Below are 25,720 nucleotides of genomic sequence, written 5' to 3'. Positions count from 1 at the left end.
TAACATCGTACAATCTCCGAAATATGATTAATACACCGACGCGTGTAACTACATCTTCTTCATCTATTATTGATCATGCATTAACAAATATACCGACTGGGATACGCGCTGGAGTTTACAGCGAACCCATCTCCGATCACCTCCCACTTTTTGTTGCTGCTGACATTGATATAAAACCAGAGCGCGAGATCAAGAAGTATGTTTCTAAAATAGATTATGCCCTACTACGAGAAAATCCATTGGCCATTGACCCCAGTGTAATATACCATGATGACGTCGATACAGAGTTTAGTAACCTAATAGACACGCTTTCGCAAATGGTTACTACCTGCAGCAGAAATATTAGTGTTCGCTCTTACGAAGCACCACTATGCCCTTGGATGACTGAGCCAATCCTCGCCGTTCTAAAAGAGAAGGATTCATGGTACCGTAAGTGGAAACAACACAAGGATAATGTTTACTATTCCAAACAATTTAAGAACCTGCGCAATAGATCCGTGTCGATGATGAGGGCACGAAAAAAAGCATATTACATGCGTCTCGTTGAACAGGCTTCTGGCAATTCACAAAAGATCTGGAAAATAATAAATGAAGTTGCTGGCAAAGCCAGTTTGCGCCGTGTTCTCCCGGAAGAAATAGATCGCAATACTACAGAAAGATTTAATTCCTTTTTCACCAATATCGGCCCATCATTGGCTGCTCAACTCCCCGAATCACAACAAAATGCTGCATCGAATACAGTTCTCAATACTTTTGTAATGTTTGAAATCGAACCCCATGAAATTACATCCATTATTCTCAGCTTACCAGGCAATAAATCTGCCGGACTGGACGGAATTTACCCACGCATACTTAAGGAAAACACTGATATCTTGATACCCATCTTATGCAAACTTTTTAATCATTCATTAAAATGTGCAAAGTACCCCTCTGCACTAAAGATTGCCAAAGTTGTCCCGGTATACAAAGATGGAGACCGATCCAACCCGTCAAGCTACAGACCCATTTCTGTCCTAAGTGTTATAATAATATTTACGAAAAGATTTTATCCAATAATATTTGCAAATTCTTAGAAAAATATAACCTACTCTGTCAACAGCAACATGGATTTCGAAAACATCATTCAACGGCAACTGCAGTCCTAAGCCTAACTCAATTAATTAATACAGCATTACATGAAAATAAACTGGCCGCTGTTGTAATTTGTTGATTTAAAGAAAGCGTTTGATACCGTGGATCACGCTATTATGCTCAACAAATTAAACCGCTATGGATTTCGCGGTGAAGCCTACAGCTTACTTTCCAGCTACATCGAAAACCGTCAACAAGCTGTAGTTATCAATAACATCATATCATCACTTAAATATTTACAGACTGGGGTTCCTCAAGGATCCGTTTTAGGGCCCATGTTATTTTCATTATACTTGAATGATTTGCCGAAGGTCCTAAGTTGCTGTGATATTTTAATGTATGCTGATGACACTGCTATCATTGTAACCGCAGACAACCATGAGGATCTAGAAGCAAAGACAAACGCTGAATTGAAAAAAATTACAAGCTGGTTTTCTACTAACAAGCTTACGATTAATTCAAGCAAAACCAAATATATGGTATTTAGCTCACGAGCAAAAGTCATTGACAGCTTCCAAATTAACATTTTCATTAACGACCACTCACTAGAGCGAACACACTCCTTTAAGTATCTTGGTGTCATTCTAGATGAACATCTTCACTGGAAAAATCAGATTAGCGCCATTTGTTCAAAGTTGGCTTCTGGCTGTTATGCATTATTACAGGCCCGTGATTGTTTTAACACACATACACTGCGTACCCTTTATTTTGCCCTTATTAACAGTCATCTAACATACTGTGTAGAATCATGGGGTTTAACATACGACACTTACCTTGATCCTATCCGGCGATTACAAAAACGGGCTATCCGAATTATAACTCAAAGCAAGTATACTGAACCAAGTAAACCAATTTTTCAGCTATTAAATATCCTTCCTTTTGATCTTTTGCGGTCTTTAAAGATAGCGCTGTGTGTAAATAACATAGTAAAATATAACCAACCTTTCAATGCCTCCCTGTTTCGCTGTCCTTCTCGACTGACGAGAAACCTCACACATAGTAACTTTAATCTGCCACCGAATAATAACATCTACAGTGAAAGATTGGTGCAGTTTTCAGGAACCAAGGTTTGGAATGCTTTACCCCCAGAAATAAAACAGTCCCACGAAACAAATAAAGCATTAAGAACATACTTTTTGAGCCTTATTTGATCTACGTGACAGTCGTTCGCGGTTTGTGTTTGTTGTACAGTGTTCATTACAGATCTTTATTCATTCTCCTGTAAAATGCATATTATATTATTTTCTCCTCATTGTATAGTGTACTTTGGTCTTTCGCCGTGATTTTGGGCTTTCTATTTTATACAAGTGTTGTGTCATTGCCATAGTGTATTTTTGTTCCTGAACCCCACACTAGCCTCTGGCTATGGGTTCAGTCAGTGTCTGATACGTTGTATGGCAAGAGTAGAAATAAAAAGAAATGAATGAATGAATTAATGAAGGTAACCTTAATTTTCTCCAAATAATTCTCATGACAGTGGCAGTGGGTAAGAGGAACAATGAATAGGATCTTTGAAGATATTGCACGAAGTTGTAACTAGAATGCTATCAAGGCAAAAAACCCCAACAGCAAAAAAAAATATATATATATATGTAATTGCTCCCCGGATGAGAACAGCAGGTATTCCTTACTGATCGTGGATATACCCCTTCACGCACCAAGATTGAAGTCCCTCTTCACACCAAACCTGGAGCCCTCGGTAGTTCCTTCCTTCCTCTACATACTGAGCAAAACTCGCTCTAACGCAGTTTTAATTGCGCCTAGACTGTGCAACGGCAATCTATATGGGCCTTCGAAGGTTTTGATTTTGTTCCCACGGCTAAGGATGAACGTTTCTACTGTCTATATTGAGATACACAATGAGCCTGCAAGCTCTGTAGCGCTCTTGAGCACAGCAAATTCCACAGCTGCTCGCCTCATTAATTCAAACCACAGTGATCTGCCGTTTAGCTGTGAACATATGCATGACCAAAATCCTTGATCGCTTTGATGCTACCAGTGGGGCAGCAATGAAATTACATGCAACAGATACATTTCAAGATGTTGATAACCATTTTCGAGCCAACGCAAAATTAAGCCGTGCACAGGAAGCGCGATCACAAATAACGCTCACCGTAAACAATATCTGGAAGCGCCAGATTAAGTAGAATGCACAAGTACGCGCACAATGAAAAGTATTTCATAGTTAGTCCAATACGCATCCAGAGAAATTTTGAGTGTAACTAAATTTTGGCTCATGAGAAGCATAGCAACTGACTTTGAAAACTTTTATGGTTTTTTTATAATTCATAATAATAAAGGAGCTACACGATAATAAAGCCTGGCGATGGGCGTCTGACAGTCTCTCCGACTGTGTGTCTCACAATACCGTCTTTCAAAGCAGTTCCCTTTGTCCTGAGAAAATTTATATGATTCCATAGCTTAGAAAAGCTTTCAAAGCACATCGGGCCATAATTGCTTAGAAACAAAAGTACACACACAGCCACACGCTGGCACTTTCGCGTTGAAGTTTGGTTTCACGCGTTGCTAGAAGAAATTGTAAACGCAGTTAAAGATAAAATGATTTCGAGGAAAAAAGTACCCATTTGTAAACGTTGCCTACAGTAAAGCTTAAAACATTTACAAGAGGTTTCTAATTTGGGCCGAACTTCTAGAAAATCGACACGTTGTGTAATAGCAATATTGAAAATTCGAAGGAATCGGGCGCGAGAACGCTACATATTCCGGCACAAATTGATGAGTGTAATCAATTAGTCATAGGAATTCCAAACTCAGCAGTATGTCAAAGTCCTTTACCATGGAAGCAATTGCATACGTTTCCAGATAACAATGCCACAGCAGTGTTTTATGTTTGCAGCAACCACTGTTTCGTCCTCATAATCTGAAAAAAAGAAATTACATGTGACATGAGCCTAACACCGACCACATGAAGCCAACAGAGAACGAAGCGAAGGAAGGCACCGGAGAAATTAACTGTGGTTGAATTTGGAATGTACAAAGCAGTTAAGGGAAATGAAAGCGGATGAAATGATAACTTGTCGCATGGGGGAGCTGAACTCACAACCTCCGCGTGGCGCGTGCGTTGCACTACCAATGGTGCTACGGCCACGGCTATCAGTTCATCCATTAACTTGGGTATTTGTGTTTGCTAGATCTAGCCCTAGGAGTGTCAGCCAGTGCCACTCAGAGCCATGTTGGACGGCTCTGAGTGGCACGGCCACGGCTATCAGTTCATCCATTAACTTGGGTATTTGTGTTTGCTAGATCTAGCCCTAGGAGTGTTAGCCAGTGCCACTCAGAGCCATGTTGGACGAATGTGGAACATCCCCCCCTGGACATGGCTCAACGTAGGCCTAACATCGTGACACCTTTATTAGATTCTCAACTATTGCACGTTTACAGTCCTTCTCTGAAGCTGTCAGGAGTACCCGGGATGATGCTTCTCAACTACTGCTTAAATATAACTTAAGGTCGAGCCATTTATGTGCAATATTTCTTAGGATGATATTGTATAGACGTACATAAGCTAATGTGTATAACCCAGAAAGAAGCCTGATACGGTAGGCGCACGTAAGCTTGGCTGGCTGAGGCTTGAAAATGAGTTAAATAGTTGTAGAGACCCATCTCGTGCCACTAAAAGTAAGGGGAATATTTTATGGTGGGACTAAAAAAAAAATAGGTTTGTTTGGTAGGTAGACAAAAGGAGCTGCATTATATGCATTATATCACCCAACGTGAGATAATAGTTCTCTTGAGCTTTTTCTTACTACAAGAAGAACAAAGGAAGTTTTGCATTTTACACAAAAAGAAACGTTTGAATTAAATAACCTGCTTGCACTTCATATTCCATAGGTTCCTGTTCAAGTTTGATGACCAGCCAGAAACACACTCTCGCTTATTTTCACGTGGCAACATACAGTGTAACATCGTTACAACGAAGTTGAAGGGACAGTCAAAAAAGGTTCGGCACACCATTATTTCTTATATCCATTATTGACCTTTAGTGGAGTATTTGCCGAAAGGGATGCACAACTTTACGCATGTGCAGTGCAAGATGACATTGTGGTACGCGAAACCACTACATGTTCACGTATGCGATGAAAGTTTAATGAAACAGCGAAAGACTCTTCCGTGTGTCCAACAGACGACATCTTAGCCCTTGATGCGACTGCCTCTACAATAGCTGCCCTCCGTTCCAGTGTGATAGTCTTTTGTTTCCGCCTTTCACTTGGCTTGTAGATAGCGTCCTGGCGCCAGCGAAGTGGCGACGCGGTGGCAGAAGACAGCTTGCAAGTTGCCAGGCAAAGTCCACACTCCATGGAGACGGCACGTGACACACAAAATGGCGCACTCGCTACGCAGCTGATCCAGGCTGATGCGCCGCTCTGACGTGGCCAGTGGCGTAGCAACAGGGGGGGGGGGGCGGGGGGCCGTGGGCCCCGGGTGCAAGGGGCCAGAGGAAGTGGGGGGGGGGTGTCACATACGTATGAAGACACCCGGCACTTGTTGATATCCTCGCCTTCTTTGACTACAGCCGTGGGGGGGGGGGGGGGTGACAGAAGACCTATGGGCCCCGGGGGCCAGACGACGTAGCTACGCCACTGGACGCGGCCCCGCTGTGTGATTGAAGAGGCTAACGAGCCTCGCGGCACCAGCACGCCTTGGTCGATTTGTGGCCTCAGAGAGTGCGCCGGAACCTACGCGATCTCAGAGGCTACTTATAGGTGCACAGCCCACGTGGCACGCCGCAGAATCTTTCGCACCACCACGCGCTAGCAAGCACACCAACGATCGCGATAGCACTTCTCTATTTTCAATGTGGCGCGTTGTGTAGGCTGACACTAAAGCCCCCTTAGCTCGCGTTGGTTGGGCGCAGCTAGGCGTGGTTTCTGAAATTGCACAGATGCAGTCTGGGTGGCCACACATAGCTGTACTTGCCTGCGCGGGGCCACAGCTAGACAGGGAAGTGCGATTGCGATAGTGAGCTGCTGCTCAAGCGCAGTTACAGGCGAAAAGAAATAGTGTAGCTCAATAACGTATTCAACGTGGGCACACAGGAGTCTTGAACTTCCGCACCGAATGTTGGCTGAGTCCCGCGGAGAGCGGTAGGTACATTCAGAGAGCAAGCGTAAGTTAGGTCAGTTACCGTATTTGTATGTCATTTTCGAAATAAATAAATAATTTATATATATATATATATATATTGTTTCGCAGAGAAATATAGTTCGTCCTATGCATTGGCAGGAAAATTTTACTTCGTTGAAACGAGGTTTGAAATGAACAGATCTCCATGGGAATTTTAGGGAGAATTTCACTTCCTTTGCCATTTTGCTGTAATGAGGCCTGACTGTGTAACGCAGTCGAACACGATGTTAGATTTTTTTACCTGCTAAAGTACGGACCCTGCTACGTGAAGCTTTACGCGTAACACAAAGAGATCATTAAATCCCTCATGATGTTTGCAGTTCCTCCTCCTTTTCAAAGCCCAACTTCAGTGCCAACAAAATTTACGCCGCAAACATTGGAAGGCGTTAAAGCGGTCGCGGTGCGATAATTCTGCTGCGTGACCAAGGAATAATAGCGGTAACGCAATGGATGCATTGCCGTGTAACATTTCGGCTAATGGGTCATGGTTACGAAAACTTGTTCTTCCCTACCTTTACAATCTGGCCATACTTGTCCCTTGCGCCAATAAACAAAATACATTCATTCACATTCATACCTTTACAATTATGGTGGCGAACGTTGTCTGGTAGTAAAATTCAGGACTACAGGAGGAATTGTCGGTGATATATCTTGGCAGTTGTAACAAGCGTGGGTAACTTAATCTGTTTGTTGTCCACGCGATTACTCCATTTGACATGTCTGTGGCATGATATTAAAGCTATCTCCTTTATATATCGCGTGTTCTTTGTTAATAGTCAATGTTTATTAATAAGAAAGAAGCGTCTTAACTCTAGCTCCACGCACAGGGTTCACGTGCCCTAGTTGCGTTGCGTGACGCTGAAACGTTAATCGCTCGTCACCCTCCCTGACAGCTAAGTACTGTGCAAGCGTTTGCTAGATCGCAGGACAAAGTGAGTGGAGAACTTAGCTCAAGGTCTTTTACAGACACGATGGGATTGCATTTTATGTGAGATTCGCTGGTTCACTGATATTTGCGCAATTTTATTTGTAATTCTAGCTCGCTAAAATGGTTCGTGGCAGCGCCTAAAATAAACTACTCAAGTTGGTATAGGGTAAAAAATGTGTACACGAACATCTTCGCTATCCTCGCTGAGTGCGTTCTAGCTCAGCTGGGACACAGACATGTGCGACCTGGGAATCTGCAGCTCTCAGCATTTATTTAGCGTTATCGCGTTCTTCGAGAATTTTAAATAGCAAGTTTGGTGCGCATAGGTAAAATCTTTGCATGAAATCCACCTCTCATTGCTCCCTTATGCGAATGGTGAACATGGATAATTTGCACTTTTGTATATTTATATTGTAGGTAAAGGAATTTATCGAGATTATAAATCACATGCACTGTGCTTACTGTGCAATATTGCGATAGCCATTCTAGATGAAAAAAAAGAGTAGATGAGAAGATAAGCTTCCTGGTCAATGGGCAAAGTAAAATTTTGAAAACAAGTTAGCGACAGTTCACTTCGTGGACCCGGGTTGCGCGCAAGTGTAAGGATGCCGTTCCCTTTATTGTGCATCATCCGCTGAATATTTTAAAGATGCTTTGATCGTGTTAAGTGTGGCGGTTTTACCAAGTATTATTTTTTATTTTGTATGTATTATGTCAGTTTTTTTATTCTTACAAAGTGTAACGAAGTACCATTAGGAAAGATGGTAAGGTGCCGTAAGAAATTAAGCAATATGGTAAATTGCTATTCCCGCTAGTAATTTTGCCATTCTCCTTCTTCCCCTGGAGGCTCCTGGGCACGCCAAGCCCGCTGTTACGTTTCGCCTACGACGCGCGGTATAGCCGGCGCGGATGCAACGGACGCCGTGGCTTCGTTCAAAGCGGCGGACATTTCGGCCCGTTCAGCGCTGCCGCAACGCCTCCCCGCCAAGCGCGTCCAGGCATGTTTCAATGTCACGTGTCTTTGTGTGTGTGTGAATGTGTGTGCATGTTGGTGCCCACGCTTGTCAAAGCGCAGCAGCCGGGGAGAGGAGCTCCCCAGCTGTGAAGCGAGAAGGTCTGACTGGCGCCGGCCCCGCGGATGCGTCACTTCTTGTCTGAACGTGTCTCTCAGCATGTCCGTGCCCCGCCGTCGCGGGCACCTCTCGCAAGCCGTTCCTTTTTGCCCTGAACTCCGAGAGTATAAAAGCAGCTGACCCGGACGCCGAGAGAGAGGCTCCGAATTCTTCCGTCGAGTAACGTGCTCTCCCGTCTCTCCACATCGGTCGATCTGACCGGCCACTCTTTTGCGATACTAGAATAAACAAGTTGTTCTGTTAGCAGTCGACTCATGCTTTGCCAGGACCTTCGGATGCTTCCAGTTGTGCCCCAGGCCACCAGGCCAAGGCAACCCTTGGGGCTTGCGACGCGATTGCGACAACTGGTGCCAGCGGTGAGATTGCAACAACTGTTTGCCCGCGGTGAGATTGCGACAACGGAGGCCAGCAGCGAAGATATGCGGTTGACTGTATGCTGAGCAGCACAACGACCATCCGGGAGCAGTGCAACGAGTCCTGTGTGATCACTGGTTGCCTGCAGCGGAACGACTGCGCTGAAATCTTGGTTGCGAGGTTTGGTGAGTGCGGGACTTTCTTCTTCTGAGTTTTGCCAGGCTTTTGTTAGTGTCAGAAACAGAGCTGGTAATTGTGGTTGTCGTTGCTGCCCGGTTAGTTTGCGGCAAGACAATAGTAGGCAGTAGCGAAAGCAGAATTCAGAGCAGCCATTGATTTGAAGTCGGTGCGCAAACCGAAATTGCTGGAGCTTGAAAGAGAGTTGGGTCTGGATGTCTCAGACAAACTCAGAAAACCAGAACTGCTAAGGGCTATTCTTGAATTAGAAGCTGAAAATGACGAGCTGTCGGAATTCCTTGAGACCACTGAGGAGAGGGCAAAAAGACAGGAGCGCGAACTTAAGGAGCAAAAAGAGAAAGACGAGCGCGAACGTAAAGAAGAGCGCGACCGTCAACACGCTTTGGAAATGAAGCGTCTCGAGATAGAGATGGAACGCGCTCGTAATGGAAGTCAGGCACACGGTGCAGGAGAACGAGTATTGCTCAAAATGACTGACCTGATGCGGCCGTTTAAGCTTGGAGAGGACATTGGTTTGTTCCTGGTTAACTTTGAGCGAACGTGCGAGAAACAGGGGTTCTCTCGGGAAACGTGGCCACAGCGCTTGCTCACTTTGTTACCCGGCGAGGCGGCTGACGCAGTCGCTCGCTTGAAGAGAGAGGAGGCAGAGGATTTCGGCAAAGTGAAATCGAGTCTGCTAAAAAAGTACAGGCTGTCAGCGGAGGCGTTCCATCGGAAGTTTCGGGAAAATGAGAAGGGCAAAAGTGAGTCATATACAGAGTTTGCCTACAGGCTTATGTCAAACATGCAGGAGTGGCTCAAAGAAGACAAAGCGTTTGGTGACCACGAGAATGTTCTGCAGTGTTTCGGGCTGGAACAGTTTTATAGTCGGTTACCTGAGAACGTGCGGTACTGGGTCTTGGATAGGCCAGATGTTAGTACGGTGGCTAAAGCCGCTGAGCTAGCCGAGGAGTTTGTGACGCGTCGGGCTCGCGGAGCTAAAGGCGGTCAAAAGGGTGAATTTGGCTCCAAGTTTGAGAGGCCGAAGTTCACACCCATGAGAGCAAGGGGGAACACACGTAGTGCGGATGCGAGTGAAAGTAGTCCGACCGAACCTAAGGAGACGGCGGCAGCCGAAGCCGAACGCAGAAAGCGGTTCGAGACGAGGCAAGCGGGCGTGTGTTATACGTGTCAGAAGCCGGGTCACGTTTCGGCGCAGTGTCCAGAAACAAAAACAAAAGTCGTGTTTTTATCATTATGCAGCACTAACGAGAACATGAAGCTTCTCGAGCCTTACATGCGAGACCTCCTCGTGAACGGGAAAGAGTGCCGAGTGCTTCGCGATTCCGCAGCTACAATGGATGTAGTTCACCCCTCTTAGGTAGAACCCGATATGTTCAGGGGCGAGTGCGCATGGATCAAGCAAGCCATGGAAGCTCATAGCGTGTGTCTGCCCGTGGCTAAAGCAAGCCGTGGAAGCTCATAGCGTGTGTCTGCCCGTAGCTAAAGTGCTTATTGAAGGACCTTTCGGAGCACTTAGCACTTGAGACGGAGGCCGCAGTGTCATCTATGCTGCCCCCCCCCCCAGTACCCGTACCTATATTCGAACAGGTCGGATCATCCCCTGCGCGAGAAGGGGCTTTTGTTTGGTGAGGCTGGCGTTCAGGCCTTAACCAGATCGAGAGTTCGGGAGCTCGCTGCAAAGGCGGTAGTTGCGGTGCCGACGTTGTCGAACAATGAGAAAGGGTCGGAGGCGAAGCAAGCTGATATTCAGAGCACGTCCGAACTGAATAAAATTGAAAGGCACCAGATACTGGAGAGGAAATGCCCGACACGGGAAAGTTGGAAGAGCTATCTGCAGCTTTGCTCATCGCGCCTACGTCGGATGGACTGAATAGGTTGATAAAAGTCAGCCGGTCTGCTTTGATAGCCGAGCAAAAAAAGGATGGCAGCCTAGAAAACATGCGCTGCAATGTCAAGGAAGGTATCGAAAAGCAAAATGCTCGTTTTGTGGAAAGGTGCGGGATGAAGCTGTTACACAGCTCAGTGTACCACCCACAGTCGAATTCCGTTGAGAAGCTTCACTCCGTCATGAAGCGCGTGTTGAGAGCATTGTGTTTTGAACAACAAACTGGCTGGGAGCTGTGTCTGCCTGGGGTGATGTTTGCATTAAGGACCGCGCCGCATGCGGCTACGGGGTTTTCGCCAGCTGAGCTGGTGCACGGTCGCTCGCTGCGGTCTCCGCTTCGCATGCTTCGAGACGGATCACTGTCCTCTCCAATGGCTGCAGACAATCTCTTCCACAAATGGCCGCCTCCTGAGCTGGAGCCTCGCTTTGCAGCAATATTCCTCTGAGGTGCGTTACAAAAAGGGGAGTCTCAACGGTAACGCCGATGGCTTACGTCGAGGCCCCTAACGTAGGAATCAGCCTCAAGGTTGTTTGTTACTGATGTTTTTCTTCCTGAGGTAGGATTTTTAACATATTGCTTTTGTTTAGTGTTTCAAAGTCATGATGTGGTTACTAGTGCAATTTTCCAATTTGTGGACGCGTTCTGAGTGCTGCTGGACTGTAAGGAAGTAGGCAGTAATATAAAAGGGGAAAGAGCCTGGCAGGGCTTAGTGAGGGTTGTATCGTGCTTGCTGACTGAGCGGTTGAGTTTCGGCGTAGTTCTAACGCTTGCTGGGAACGAGAACAAAAATGGCAACTCTCCCGAAGTCACTTTTCAGTGTCCTGTGTGAACCTGAACGTGAGAACGAGGCCTTCTCTGTGCGCTGCGCTGAAGAAAATCCGAGGGACGACCGACTTCGGTTATGAGCATCATCGAGCGACATCCCTCCGGACAGCGGATGCAGTCCCCTGACCATCGGGATCTCCTTCTCCCGGCGGGGCGGTCTGTTACGTTTCGCCTACGATGCGCGGTATAGGCGGCGCGGATGCAACGGACGCCAGCGCTTCGTTCAAAGCGGCGGACATTTCGGCCCGTTCAGCGCTGCCGCAACGCCTCCCCGCCAAGTGCGTCCAGGCCTGTTTCAATGCCACGTGTCTTTCTGTGTGTGTGTGAGTGTGTGTGCACGTTGGTGCCTACGCTTGTCAAAGCGCGGCAGCCGGGGAGAGGAGCTCCCCAGCTGTGAAGCGAGGAGGTCTGACCGGTGCCGGCGCGGCGGATGCGTCACTTCTTGTCTCAACATGTCTCTCAGCGTGTCCGTGCCCCGCCGTCACGGGTGCCTCTCGCAAGCTGTTCCTCCTTGCCCTCAAATCCGAGAGTATAAAAGCAGCTGCCCCCGGGCGCAAAGAGAGAGGCTCCGAATTATTCCGTCGAGTAACGTGCTCTCCCGTCTCTCCACTTCGGTCGAGCCGACAGGTCGCTCTTTTGCGATGCTAGAATAAACAAGTTGTTCTGTTAGCAGTCGACTCATGCTTTGCCAGGACCTTCAAATGCTTCCAGTTGTGTCCCAGGCCGCCAGGCCAACGCTACCCTTGGGGCTTGCGACCCATTTGCAACACCGCGCTCTTCCCGGACTTGTTGAGCTCGTGCCCGGCGCTTGGCGACGGCTTCGGCGTCGGTCGGCTTGCGCTGGGCTTGTCGCCGCTTGCTTCGCTGCTGCATCATTCTCAGTCGGCGCACGGCCTGTCGATCTTCAGACGAACCCTGTACGTCCACAACGCACACAAAACCCACAGCAACGGTTAGGAAACAGTGCAACTACGTCTACCCTCCTCCTCCTTCGCAGCGACTCGCCTTCTTTCTCCTTCCCCGCTTCGCTCAACGCCACCTAGACAGTCCTCTAGATGGCGTTGCTTTTCCACACGGTTAGCGCGCTCCGTCGTACTTTCCCCGGCAGGCGGTTTTCTTCCCCACCTGCAGGCACCTCCTTCGCCCGGCACTGGCTGCCCTCGCGGTGACACATAATCTCGCCGATTTCACAGATGGGGCACGTACGCTTGCGCGTGAAAAAGAAGTGGTGCCTCGTGTGTTATTGCGTGTTACAAAGCTCACATTATTCACATGCATGTGAAAGTTTTGAAACCTTCTCTGTCGAGCTATGTAACAAATGTGCACGACTCAACGAAGCAGTCTAGAAACACTGGGAAGCGGGCTCAGTTCAGGAAAAATAATGGGATTTGGTCAATTAGCAAACGAGTGAAAATGCAGTAGAAGAAGCACTTCTGTGAGCCGCTGCTTTTACTTTTCCAATATTTAAGAAGCAGAAACGTAACCTAACGCAGACGTCTGTGTTGGAACGAACACGACGACGACTGCGTTACACATATCCACAAAGGGGTCCACCCGATTTCTTCCCATTAATAATGAAAAGGATGGTGAGGTGTACTACTGAGTGAATTTTCGCGCCAGTATCGCGAGATGGCGATGCTACAGGAGACTTCGCCTTCTGTCGACACAATTTCTTTCACATCCGTGAAAATATTGATGTGCTAGACAATATTCAGGAATAATCGCGCCATAAATTGGCCTAACACGATCACTTCATCTCCTCTCTACTTTAGTTCTTCCATCAGCATACGTTTCCTTATGCGGAAGTTGGCAGCGGGTGAATCAAGGTTACTTGATTGTTGTAAACCCATGTAGGGCATGTGGAATTGTAGAATATATTCATCAGTCAGATCCGTTGAGAGGCTTGATATTCACTACTGTGCATGGTATCACTTTGAAATTGATAGAAGTGGTTTATGGCGTTTTCACAAACAACGCCACGTGACGGAAGGCTTTTTAATTAAAGTTGCTGCTATTTTGACCAAGTATATTGTGATCTTTGTCTCTACAAAAACCGCGCTAGATGACGCTTCGTCCACAAGGTACAAGTTTCTTAGTAATAAGATCTTACTAACACAGCCGTAGCCCAGTGGGTAGCGCGCCCGGATCTGCCGGACACCCACCAGATTTAAAGTAGGTGCGAGAAGCCCCAACTGCCTAGCTCCCTGCTTGCCGGAGGTTCATGGCTTGGGAGAGATTTGTACAGACAAGTTGTCTGGCTTGGGAGAGATTTGTACCGACAAGGATGTCTACCAGTTCAATACATGGAATTTACCACCAGGTGGGTGTCCTTCCTAAACGTTAGAATCTCGTGTTGGCCGGGCACCTGGCTGGGAGTGCGGACACCTGGCACCCAGAGACCTCGCAGAGTGTGAGGTCTCTGGGAGCCACGTGAAACATCCCATTCAAAGCCGAGGAACAGTTCGGGAATACAGAAAAGAATCAGGTGGGTTCCAGGCGGTACCGGCATTTGAACCCATTACTATCGGCATAGGACGCGGACGCTCTAGCTCTAGGCACTCCCACTGCTAGAAGAGTACGTTGTTGAAATGAAAAAAAAAAACAAAAAAAAACACTGTGGCTGAACTCGCCTATGATGCATATACAAGTATGCGCATAGCATTGTTTGGGAACAAAAGTGAATTCAGAGATAGTTCAAAAGAATTTTTTTTCATTGAAGGACGCCATAAGCTAGGTTATGCTCACATTTTTTTAGTTGATTGCCTTCGGGTTTGGCCAATATCTTTAGACTGTACTATCTTGGGGAACGGACCATCTTTTTTGCACTGCACCAGTTTAGAGATCAGCCAAATGAAACGATGAAATTGTACAAAAGAAAGTGCTACTGTAACAATCGCAAGAATGCTATTCCTAATAAATGTGAAACAGACTGGGTGTAGAGGAGCTTCAGCGCCGCTGGAACTCACTCTCTGTACACTGGCGTGAGCGACACGAAAGTAGAGGCCGCCCGCGGTTCGTCATGCACGTCCTGTCCCTTGGTCGATCACACTCAGACCACGGACTCATTTATGATGGCACTTTTAAACACGACAACTAACAGACCAGAAGCAATGTCTACAAACCGGCTGGGCTGACGGCGAAAATGCGAGGCCCGAGGCTCACCAGTCATGAGGGTCAGTCACTCTTCTCAAACATTGCCCTATTTTCTAGTGTCCAGTTAAGTATTCATTCACGAAATGCCAAGTTTTCCGCACCATCTCAGCCGCTACATGATGCCGGGGCTATTGTAATGCATGCGTCATAGAAACACACGAGCAAAGTCAATTCCATCACGGCCGAGTACGCCTCGAGTGGTCTCCAGCGATCGCCCTCATGATACCTGAACGGTCGTGTCCAATCACCAGGCGAGCTACCACACCACTCGCTTTCCGGTCGCAATGACGCCAAAACGGCGTGCGCGAGGTTCACCCATTACCACTCGCGAAAATACGGCGCCGACGGCACCTCACCGGGTGTATAGCTCACGTCCCTCGACCACATTTTCGACGCATCTCAGGTTTCAGGCGTCCTCGCCTCGGCGACGCAAGCAATGACGACACAACCGCGCGTCACCTTGCAACATGCGCGCTTGCTTCTTCCGCGTACTTTGTGCCACGAGGCCATGCAACATTCGTCCGCAGCGTCACTGTCAGCCACGACCACCAAAGAACTTTGTGCGACCCCCATCGCCTTCATCAGAGCTGAGACTCCGTCTATGCAGTGTGGCACCCTGTCGCAGTGCCGATGTGGTGACGCACCGATGACAACGAAGTCCGAGAAGGTGTGAGGGGAACGAGCGCACGAGGAGAAAAAAGAAGAGAAAATTCGAGTAGTTGGTTCTTGCATTTCAACGTGGCATCATCTTTATTCAACTTCAAAATTGCATTTTTTTTTTCAAAATTCAACGTCACTGCCACGCTCGTAACAGACTTAAACGGGAGTCTTTCCTCGCCGGGCTGAGAAAACTACAGTCCTCTTCATTTTGGACACATTCGTCGGAACCAGGCATGTAGTATTTCCCATCGATACAATCGCACCTGTTGCCGAGAAGATTGCACTTCTTCTCTCCGGGCGGACAGGCGCATTGAGCGCAAGTGCTGTGGGAAGAATATGCGGGATTGGTTGGAGAAATCGAGAGCAGACTATTTCAGTTATAATAAAATTCGCATTTTCGAGATTTTCACCAAGTCGCTGCATGTTTGTCAGTGTCTCTGCATGTTTGTTTATCGGCAGGTAGCTTCTTGCAAGTCAACTTGATTCACTTGGTAGTGCATGGCTTTATGTGTAACGCACCGGCTGCTATAGTTAAGGAAGTGGCTTCAAAACGATCGTTGGATCAGCTTCGTTCACTGTCTATGTGCCACTGTGTATGTGCCGCTTCTTATAGACCATTTTTGATGCCAACGTTACCTGGTTTTATCACTGAGTATTTGCCTCTCTTCAATGAGAAAAAAATAAACTGATTTAAAATATCTCCATCGCAGGGGAACATGGAACCCATGAAATATAGAATCACGCAAATTTGTTCAACTGTATATATACACATTCGCCACGCGCGTATTTCGCCGTCATTAGGGTAACATTTAAGGAGTTGTGGACAATCGGAAGAGTCTTTAATATATATAGAAGCTATCCAGCGAAGTACAAACTCCGTGTCTATATATATATATATATATATATATATATATATATATATATATATATATATATATATGTATATACACCTGCAGCTGTCATGGACTCATCCCAATAGTGTTTATGACGCGGTTATGCGCTGGAATTACCAAGTGAGACACCGCGGCTGCACATTTAATTTAATTAAATACAGGGACGCATTTTCGAACCTCTTATGCAGTCGGAGAGAGATCGCTGCGAGCGCGCTCTGCGGTGAGAGAGAAACGACGTTACTGCCGGTGAAGGCAATGGCGTGCCCCAGCTTTGCTGTGAGATAATTATGTCATCATGATGTTGCCTTAAATCCCGTTCCCCACTGTTTCTCTTCCCTGGAATGATACGTAGATCAAAGTGTATGTTCTATATGCGTAAGCATTTCTATGCCAAACCTACGAGAATGAAGGAAGGAAATCAACTTTATTCAGGTCCTGCAGGCCACTAGAGCTTTGGGCTCTCATGGAGTGGGCGTCTCCCACGACGGAACCGCGAGGTTGAGTTTCCTGGCGGCGTCGTGGACCTGGTGGACGGCCCAGAGTTGGGGAGCGAGTTCTTCGCTCCGAATTGCTTCTTCAAACTTGCACTTGTCCTGTTCGTAGTTTACGTGAGCTTGCGAGCACGGCCAGAGTAAATGATATACATTAAGGGATGTATTGCAATTGGTGTAATGAGACTTGTCGTAGAGCTCAGGCATGTAATGTTGTAATCTGTTTTGAGTGGGGTATGTGTCTGTTTGTAGCATTCTGAGTGTAACCCCTTGAGCTTGAATGAGCGTGCGGTGTGGCGTGCTATAATGTCTGCGTTGTAGGTAGTAGTGTTTAGTGATTTCATTGTATGTAGTGGGCGCGTCCTTATTCTCCGAGTGGTTGGGTGAAGCCGCGCGGTCTGTAAGCGCGCGCGCAGCCTCGTGTGCCGCCTCGTTAAGGTTGGGGACGTCGCCGATCTTTGGTCCTAAGTGTGCTGGGAACCAGTATATGAAGTGGTTCTTAATCTCTTTCTTTGAAACAATTCTGAGAGCCTGTGCGCAGACCGTGCCCTTTTGGAAAGCTCTGACAGCGGCTATAGAGTCGCTGTAGATATGGGTAAGATTGTCGTCGGTGAGCGCAACAGCGATCGCAACCTGTTCGGCCTGTTCAGGCTTCCTTGCAATTACCGTGGCTGCATATCTTGTGGATCCACGGCCGTCCAGAACCGCCACTGCGAAAGCTTTGTTTTCCGTGTATGCCGCCGCGTCCACAAAAGCTGAGCATTCACGGTTCGCCAAGGCTTAGTTAAGAAGGAATTGTCCTCTCGCTTGTCGTCTGCCCCTGTTGTTTTCGGGGTGTACGTTTCTGGGTATAGGGCGGACCATGATCTTGGCGCGGATGTCCCGTGGGAGGTCCGCAAAGTCTTTTTCTATGTCTCCTTGTGCAAAGCCTAGCTTCTCTAGGATCGCATGCCCCGGAGGCGTCGTCGAAAGCCTAGCAAGCGGGGCGCGCTCCTGGGCTTCGGCAATTTCTTCCAGGGTGTTGTGCATGCCCAGGTACCCCAGCTTCTCGTTGCTGGTGCTGGTTGGAATGCCGAGGGCTTGCTTGGTGACCTTTCTGATTTGGGCATTCAGTCTGTCTCTTTCAGATCGTGTCCAATTGAGCATTGCCGCAACGTATGCGAAGCGACAGGTGACGAACGCGTGTATGAGTTTGATGAGATTATGTTCCTTGAGGCCCCTGTGTCTATTGGCAATTCTTCTGATGAGCCCAATAGCGTTGTTGGTTTTGGTGATGAGCTTCTCAACCGTAGAGGCATTGACGTCTTTAGTCTCTGCGATCATACCCAGGATTCTGATTTTTTCGACGCACGGTATGGCGTGTCCCGAAGTGGTTCGTACGGTAATTTCTTGATTATATACGAAGTCTGACGAGTATGGCCTGCGGCCCTTCTGCGTGGGTCTGCGTACAAGCAGCTCCGACTTGGTAGGCGAGCATCTGAGTCCTGTGGGAATTAGAAATTCTTCTATGGCGTTCACTGCTTCTTGCAAGATGTCCTGCACTGATGCAGGACATCTGTCCTGCATCATCTGTCAGCACAGGGTTCCTTTGGACACCCACATGGTGATGTCATCTGCGTATATGGTATGCTCGAGCCCGTGGATCTGCCCTAGTTTCTCAGCAAGTCCCGCCATGGCAAGGTTGAAATGCATAGGGGAGATGACCGAACCTTGGGGAGTGCCCCTGCCCCCCAGTGAGAGAGTCTCCGTGGAGAGGTCGGCAAATCGGAGCGTAGCCGTCCTGTTATCCAAGAATGACTTGACGTACGAGTGGAACCTAGCTCCGCGGTTGAGTTTGGAAATGGTGTCCACAATGTATTGGTGAGAGAGGTTGTCGAACGCTTAATCTAGATCCAACCCAAGCATGGCCTTGGCGTTTCTAATGGGGTCATCAATGATTTAGTGCTTGATTAAAATCATGGTGTCTTGAGTTGATAGACCGGGTCTAAATCCGATGAGGGTGTGTGGTAACAGTCCCTTGGTTTCGAGGAATCTGGAGATTCTGTTCTGAATGGCGTGTTCCGCCGCCTTGGCCACGCACGACGTGAGTGATATGGGTCTTAGGTTCTCGACGCCCGAGGGCTTGTTGGGCTTGGGAATGAGAACCCTGGTGGCGTTCTTCCATTCCGGTGGGACCCTGCCGGAAGCCCAGACCTGATTGATTTGATCCGCTAGGAACCGGACGGAGTCTTCGTCCAAGTTACGAAGGGCCTTGATACTAACACCATCCGGACCTGGGGCCGATGTGCCATTCAAGTTTTGAAGGACGGTCCTGATTTGTTCCAGGTTGAAGGGTTCATCGAGGTCGGGGTTGTCAGCTCCCGTGTACGGGGAACCGGATGCCTCGGCCTCGTTTTCGTGGCTGCTCGAGAGTGGCATGTATCTTTCGGCAAGCCTTGCCATAAATTTCTGCTCGTTGGAGTTTTTCAGTTCACGTTTCGCTATCTTGTCAGCCGCCTTGGTCTGGGAGCTCCTGGTTTGACCTTTGTTAAGAAGGTGTTTGAGTAGGTTCCAAGTTTTTCCTTATGTCACGCTGCCATCGGCCCTTGCACATACTTCGTCCCATTGTTGGTTGGAGAGTACTACACAGTGGTGCTTAATGTCCTTGTTCAGTAAGGCAATCTTTTTCCTAAGTCTTCTATTCAGTCTCTGGGTACGCCATCTCTGCAGTATGGATCTTTTCGCCTCCAGCATGTGAGCGAGCTTAGCGTCCACCCCGATCGTCTGGACATCTGTTTCTATTTCCTTGGTCGCGTTGCGGGCGTCCTCCTTTAGTTCTTGCATCCACTGTTCTAGTGTAGTGGGCTTGTCGGTACGTTCCTTTCTTATCTGTCTAAACGCATCCCAATCCGTGTATCTCCCCTTTCGTAGTGGTTTCAAGGCGATTGCTATTGACGTTTCCACAATGTAATGGTCGCTGCCAAGGTCGTCGCCGGTATTATGCCAGGTGGCCCCCTCGGTGTTGAGAACGAATGTGAGGTCTGGGGTGGTGTCCCTCGAGACCGAGTTGCCCATCCTGGTAGGGTGGAGCGCGGACGTGATAAGGTTGAGGCCCATCTCTTCCGCATCGTTGGCAAGATTTCTGCCTTTGGTGCTGGTGACGTCGTAGCCCCATTCTACGTTTGGGGCGTCGAAATCTCCGGCAATAATCAGTGGGTTGTCCCCGGCTTTGTCCCTGGCCTTCTTCAACAGTCTTCTGAAACTTTGCGTTCTGTGGTTCAGGCTGCTGTACATGTTCAGTGCTCGTATGCTCTTAGCCTTCTTGCCTTTGGGAAAGACTTCGATGAACAAGTGCTCGCATTTGCGGTCCGGATTACTTCTGTCAATTTTGGCCCACGCGAGCCTGTTACTGACAAACGTCGCTACGCCGCTGCAGGCTTTTGTTGGTGGAACGGCAATTGTTTCATATCCCGGAAGTGTTGGTGTGTCGGTGTTGGTCTCTTGAATGAGTATGATGTCCGGCTTGTCGGTAGTGTGTCTGATGTGCTGTTGCAAGACCGATTTCTTGCTGCGGAACCCGCGACAATTCAATTGCCAGATTATAAGGTTGCCTTGATTGTTCGTTTGCGCTTGGTGCCTTTCGGCTGGTTCTCGCTTATTTGCCTTCTCAATTTTTACTTTCTACTATGGTTGCGGACTTTACCGCCATTTTGGGTGTGACGATATCGCTTGTTGCAGTGTTCCTTCTGACCATGAGGTAGGCAGGGGAGTTGACCGGTGCCGTGGAGTGAGTAAAGGGTCCTTTCGAGGCCCTCGATCCTGGCACCGAAGCCCTTCTCCATCACTTCTACCCTGCTCGTTAGGCCATCGACCGCCTCTACTAGCCTGTCGTGCCCCTTCTTTAGTGACTCGACATCGAATTGTAGTTGACCTAGAGTACTAATGATCTTCTCCAATTTACCGTCTATGTCCTTTGCAGGCGTGTCGCATTCCGTGGTCTTGACCTTGCGTTTCTTTATGACTGGTGTGCCCGCGGGTGGGCTTTGACTAGTCGTTTCTGATTCCGCTACGCTGGAGGGATTCGGACTGGGTGAAGTGTCCATGTGCATGTCCTGTGTCTGTGCAGTTGGTGAGCTAGTTTGCGTTTTAAGCAATCTATTCTCGTTAGCCAGTTCTGTCATTGTGCGTCTGAGTTCAGCGTTTTTGTGCTCGAGTGCTTTGATTCTCTCTAAGATGTCTTTGTGTACATTATTCTCTGGCCGCGCTTGCAAGCTCACCTGTGATTGGTCCCTCAGTGGCCCGGAGTTAGTGGGCAGCGTCCCTGCCGTTGCCGAGGCCTAGCATCCCGTTGTCGCCTTGACTCGCTGGGCCCAGCTGTCAGCTCCGGCGGCGGGTGCGAAGCGCACGCCCAAGGCGGAGCGGCCCCGGCTCCCGGGTATGCGGGAGCGGCTCCTGCGACCTCTGCTGGCCGATTGGGATCCAGAGCTCCCTCTGGATCTGGAGCGTCCTCTGGGCTTGCGATGTCCGTCTGGATGCTGCGCCGCTCCTGCGCCGTTCTGCCTTAAGAGACTCGTCACTTTTTCTCGAAGTTTCTTGGACGCAATGGCTGCCTGCTTGTTCTCGATTCTTCGTTTGCGTACCACGTACGGGACCTGGTATCTGCTCTTGCATTCCTTGCTGGCCGTGGGGTGTTTCTCGTCGCACAGCGCGCAAGAGACTTCTTCACAAGCGTGATCTTCTCCGGGGTCTGGAATGCCGCAATCCCTGCAAGTCTGCTTCTCCGGTGTGGGGCATACGTCTGCTCGGTGCCGTAGTTTGCCGCAAGCCTGACATTTGGCGATCTGCTTCCTGTAGAGCGAGCACTCTACCAATGCACATCCGTACATCACGTGGTTGGGAACTTTGTGTCCTTCGAAGACTCCGATCACCGTCCCGGTTTCCTTAATGCGCTTCGCCGCCAGTGCGAGTGGGTTTCTCGGGTTAACGATGGACCTGGTTATCGTTTCTTGCGTGTGGTGGAGCGGAATGTTGTGAATGACTCCCTTGCACGTGTCGTCCGGTGCAGTCTGGTAGGAGAAGGCCTCGTACGTCTGCCCGGCGATGGTGACGCTCTGAATTTTGAAATATCCGTTGACGTTCTCGAGTAGCGGGGAACTCACGACCATGATGTTCTGTTTGAGGTTGGGGCAAATCGTGTCCCCGTCGCACTGCATCGGTTCGAGTCCGGCTGCTTCTTGAATGGCCTGCACAATTCCCACGTGTCCGGTTTTGGCGATGTTCAGTCCGTCGCGGATGCGAATTACTACTTTGGTCTCGTTTTGCGGGAGTAAGGGCAGTCTACTTGCCTTGATGATTTCTTTACGGGCCGACGTGGGCTTGGGTGCTTTCGCTCTGGCACCGGAGGCTGCCACGTTGGCAGCCATGTTGAGGTTAAACTTAGGCTTGGTCACTCTTCGTGGGGCGATGTCGCACCACCCGTTCCTGACGGAAACCTCCGAGGGGTAGATTTCTCGGCCGATCACTTCGTAATTCATTGTAGTGCCGTTGGCAAGGCTTGGGTAGATGTGTCTGTGCCGGTGGGAGCCCCAGCGTCCGTCCAAGCGACGAAATCGTCGGCGGGTACAGCGTTAGGGTTAGCCGACGTAGCGCCCGCTTCGGGCTTAAAAGTCCTCGCGGTAGTGCACAAAATACACTCACAGGGTCGAAAATGTTCTTGATGTGAAGCATATATCTTCATAAACGTGATGCCGCCGTGCGATGGCACTGGTTTCGCAAAAATCAGACTTAATTTGAGCAAATTGCGGGGCTTCGACGCGACGCGTCCTGGCTCGCAGTCACTTCTTCTTACCCAACGAGAAACTTGTCCACCCGTGACGTAAGATAAATGCAATGGCACATACCTTCCTAAACAATGGCTGATACAGCCGCAGTAGGGTTTCTGTGGTCGCACCACGAGTGTTTTGCCTAGGCATATACAGCTTCGCAGTAAAAGCGCGCGTAGAGTGCACTTTAAGCTTTTATAGCTTTTAGGCGCTCTGATGTAAGCCGAGGTTTTCTGGCCTTGTGCGGCCATTCTCTAATTTTAACGCGATAGCGTTAAGGAGCTCGTGTCGCAGAAAAGCCGGTGTCGTCGGCGTCGGTGTCGGCGTCGGTGTCGGCGTCGGCGTCAGCGTTTTTGCGGCGTTGGCCGTGAGCGATAAATCACGGCAGGCACTCCATAAATAAAAAGCAACTTCCAAGATGGTCTGGGTGGGAATCGAACCAGGGTCTCCGGAGTGTGAGACGGAGACGCTACCACTCAGCCACGATTTCGATGCTTCCAAAAGGTACAAACGCGCCTCTAGTGAATGCGGTGTTGCCTTCGAAACGAGCCGTGGAAAGTTATACTGTGGTGTATATAGGTAATTATGAACATGTAACTTACAGAAGTCGCAATTACACGAGTAGCGAAGTGCGTTTCGCTGCATTTCTTCTGCGCTTTCCGCACACGGAGAGCCATCTTGCGGCAAACACAGAAGAGCCCCTCCTCTCCATGTACGGCGCTGCCCCGACAGATGGCGCGCCACGCGCGCATTGGAGCTGTCGCGGTTCGGACTCTCTCCCCTGACAACGCTTCGCCTCGCTCCCTCCGCAGAATCAAGCGTCCTTCCTTTCTTTAGATCACTATCTCTCTATCTCTCTGCCCGTGCCGATCACGGCGTTTGGCTGGCGTGCATCATTTCCCCCTCCGGGATACCGAGTTCTTTGGTTCGCTCCGCTTGCTCAGGCGCACGTTTCATTGCTGCGCCGAACGCCGCGTTGCTCGACCATATGGCTCGACGCTCACCGCGTCTGATGCGGGGCGCCTCGTAAGTGATGGCTGCCCTGTAGCCCATTGTCTTACACCCATTGGCGGGTCGACGGGAACGCTATCGCGTTCCACTCTTGAAGGCGAAGCTTAAGCGTCCTCCAATTTTTTGTGAAGAAAACATTCGTTATACGCGCCTAAAAGTCTGTGTACAAAAAAAACAAAAAACAAACAATGGGTGCCTTGCCAACGTCGATGCCGCGGAAAACGTCGTCCCATTTCGCTATAGACGAACAGTTGACAGATTAAGGGTATCAGTAAATATGTGTTGAAAAGGGGTTGAACGGTTGAACTTGGCCTTGCATCCCAAAAATGAAATTCCTTATAGCTTAAAGCTAAATGAGATAAGAGGTAGCATACGTGGTTTAAGGACACCCGAGCAGGCAGGTTCGTTTGTGGCACTTGTTATGCTACGCACCATCTCAGCCACTACATGATGCCGGAGCCATTTTAATGAATGCGTCGCTAGGACTACACGAGCAAAGTCAATTCCATCACGCCCGAGTACGCCTCGAGTGGTCTCCAGCGATCGCCCTCATGATCCCTGAACGATCGTGTCCAATCACCAGGCGAGCTACCACACCACGCGCTTTCCGGTCGCAATGACGCCGAAACGGCGGGCGCGAGGTTCACCCATTACCACTCGCGAAAATACGGCGCCGACGGCACCTCACCGGGCGTATAGGTCACGTCTCTCGACCACATTTCCAACGCGTCTCAGGTTTCAGGCGTCCCCGCCTCGGCGACGCAAGCAATGACGACACAACCGCGCGTCACCTTGCGACATGCGCGTTTGCTTCTTCCGCGTACTTTGTGCCACGAGGCTGTGCAACATTAGTCCGCAGCGTCACTGTTAGCCGTGACCACCAAAGAACTTTGGGCGACCCCCATCGCCTTCACCAGAGCTCAGACTCCGTCCATGCAGCGTGGCGCCCTGTCGCAGTGCCGATGTGGTGACGCACGGATGACAACGATGTCCCAGAAGGCGCGAGCGGAACGAGCGCATTAGGATAACAGAGCCATCTAAGCCATCAACTTCTAAGAAAATCGGCCAGATCTGTCTTTCTGACACAGACGAGATGGAAAATCAAGATGCAGATATGGACCCCCGATCTCTTAAACGAACAAGGTCACCGACAGAGAAAAAACCTAGCTCTCCCACCAAGTCCAAGGCCAAGAAGTACGATAGAGAGATTCCTACTAAGAAGGACTTTTTAAAAGAGCGTTTTAGACCAAGCAGTTTCTACTGCTCGGATTCATTCACCCTAGGAACTTTACCAGTAATTCAGTGGAACTGTCGTTCCATACTTTCCGCTGCAACAGACTTGTTATATCTTATTTCTAAATATACTCCAGATATTATTATTTTACAGGAAACTTGGCTTGTTGCAGGTCAGGCTTTTGATCTAAAAAATTTCCGATGTTTTCGATTGGATCGCGTATCCGGAGGCTGTGTTTTAGTTTTGTTTGTCTCATCAAAAATCTGTCATAGAGCTACTATAACATACCAGATAATGTCCCCAGACTGTGAAATCTTAGCACTGGATTTAATACTCCCTGGTTGCACAACTTTTTCTATAATTAACACGTACTTCCCCTCTGGATTGCAAGATACCCGCTATCTGGATACCTGTATTGCACGCAGTCAGAAAAACATCCTACTGGTGGGAGATTTCAATTCTCATCATGTATGGTGGGGTTTCCGAACGGACACTTGTGGTAAACGCTTGTGAAATTGGGTCTTAACGAATCAGTTCTCTTGTTTAAATTCGAGAGCACATACTTTCGTACGGGGTCAGTCGCTATCTGCCTTAGATCTTACGTTTGCTACCTCGATCACATCTGTCACCGCCTGGAAGACTGTAGACTTCGGAACTAACAGTGATCACCTCCCTATAATTTTTGAACTGCTTACCCCTTTAACTAGTTTAGATAGTAATGTGCGCACTTTTGTTAAATACGAAAAATTTTAAAATGCATTCAAATCAGCTCTACACGCTCAGGAGGGCATGGAGAGGGATATTAAAGCAATGAGCCTAGTATAGGATAGGATAGGATAGGATAGGGATAACTTTAACAGAGTGCCGGCAAACG

The 25,720-nt window shown here is 48.7% G+C and overlaps 2 protein-coding genes across 9 annotated transcripts in view; both read right to left on the bottom strand.

Moving 5' to 3' along the window:
- The window catches only part of LOC135914491 (multiple epidermal growth factor-like domains protein 10), a 164,316-nt gene extending 160,917 nt beyond the window's left edge, over positions 1-3,399 (bottom strand). For all 7 annotated transcript variants that reach the window (XM_070523573.1, XM_070523574.1, XM_070523578.1 and 4 more), the window contains exon 1: positions 3,245-3,399. In XM_070523573.1, coding sequence (XP_070379674.1) covers positions 3,245-3,332 — 88 coding nt within the window. In that variant the 5' untranslated portion in view covers positions 3,333-3,399. The remainder of the gene's footprint in view (positions 1-3,244) is intronic.
- The window catches only part of LOC135914492 (kielin/chordin-like protein), a 584,091-nt gene that overhangs the window by 522,220 nt on the left and 36,151 nt on the right, over positions 1-25,720 (bottom strand). The window lies entirely within an intron of this gene.

This window comes from Dermacentor albipictus, chromosome 8, assembly GCF_038994185.2.
Source record: "Dermacentor albipictus isolate Rhodes 1998 colony chromosome 8, USDA_Dalb.pri_finalv2, whole genome shotgun sequence".
NCBI classification, from domain to species: Eukaryota; Metazoa; Arthropoda; class Arachnida; order Ixodida; family Ixodidae; genus Dermacentor; species Dermacentor albipictus.
This window is presented reverse-complemented; position numbering and strand designations above follow the sequence as displayed.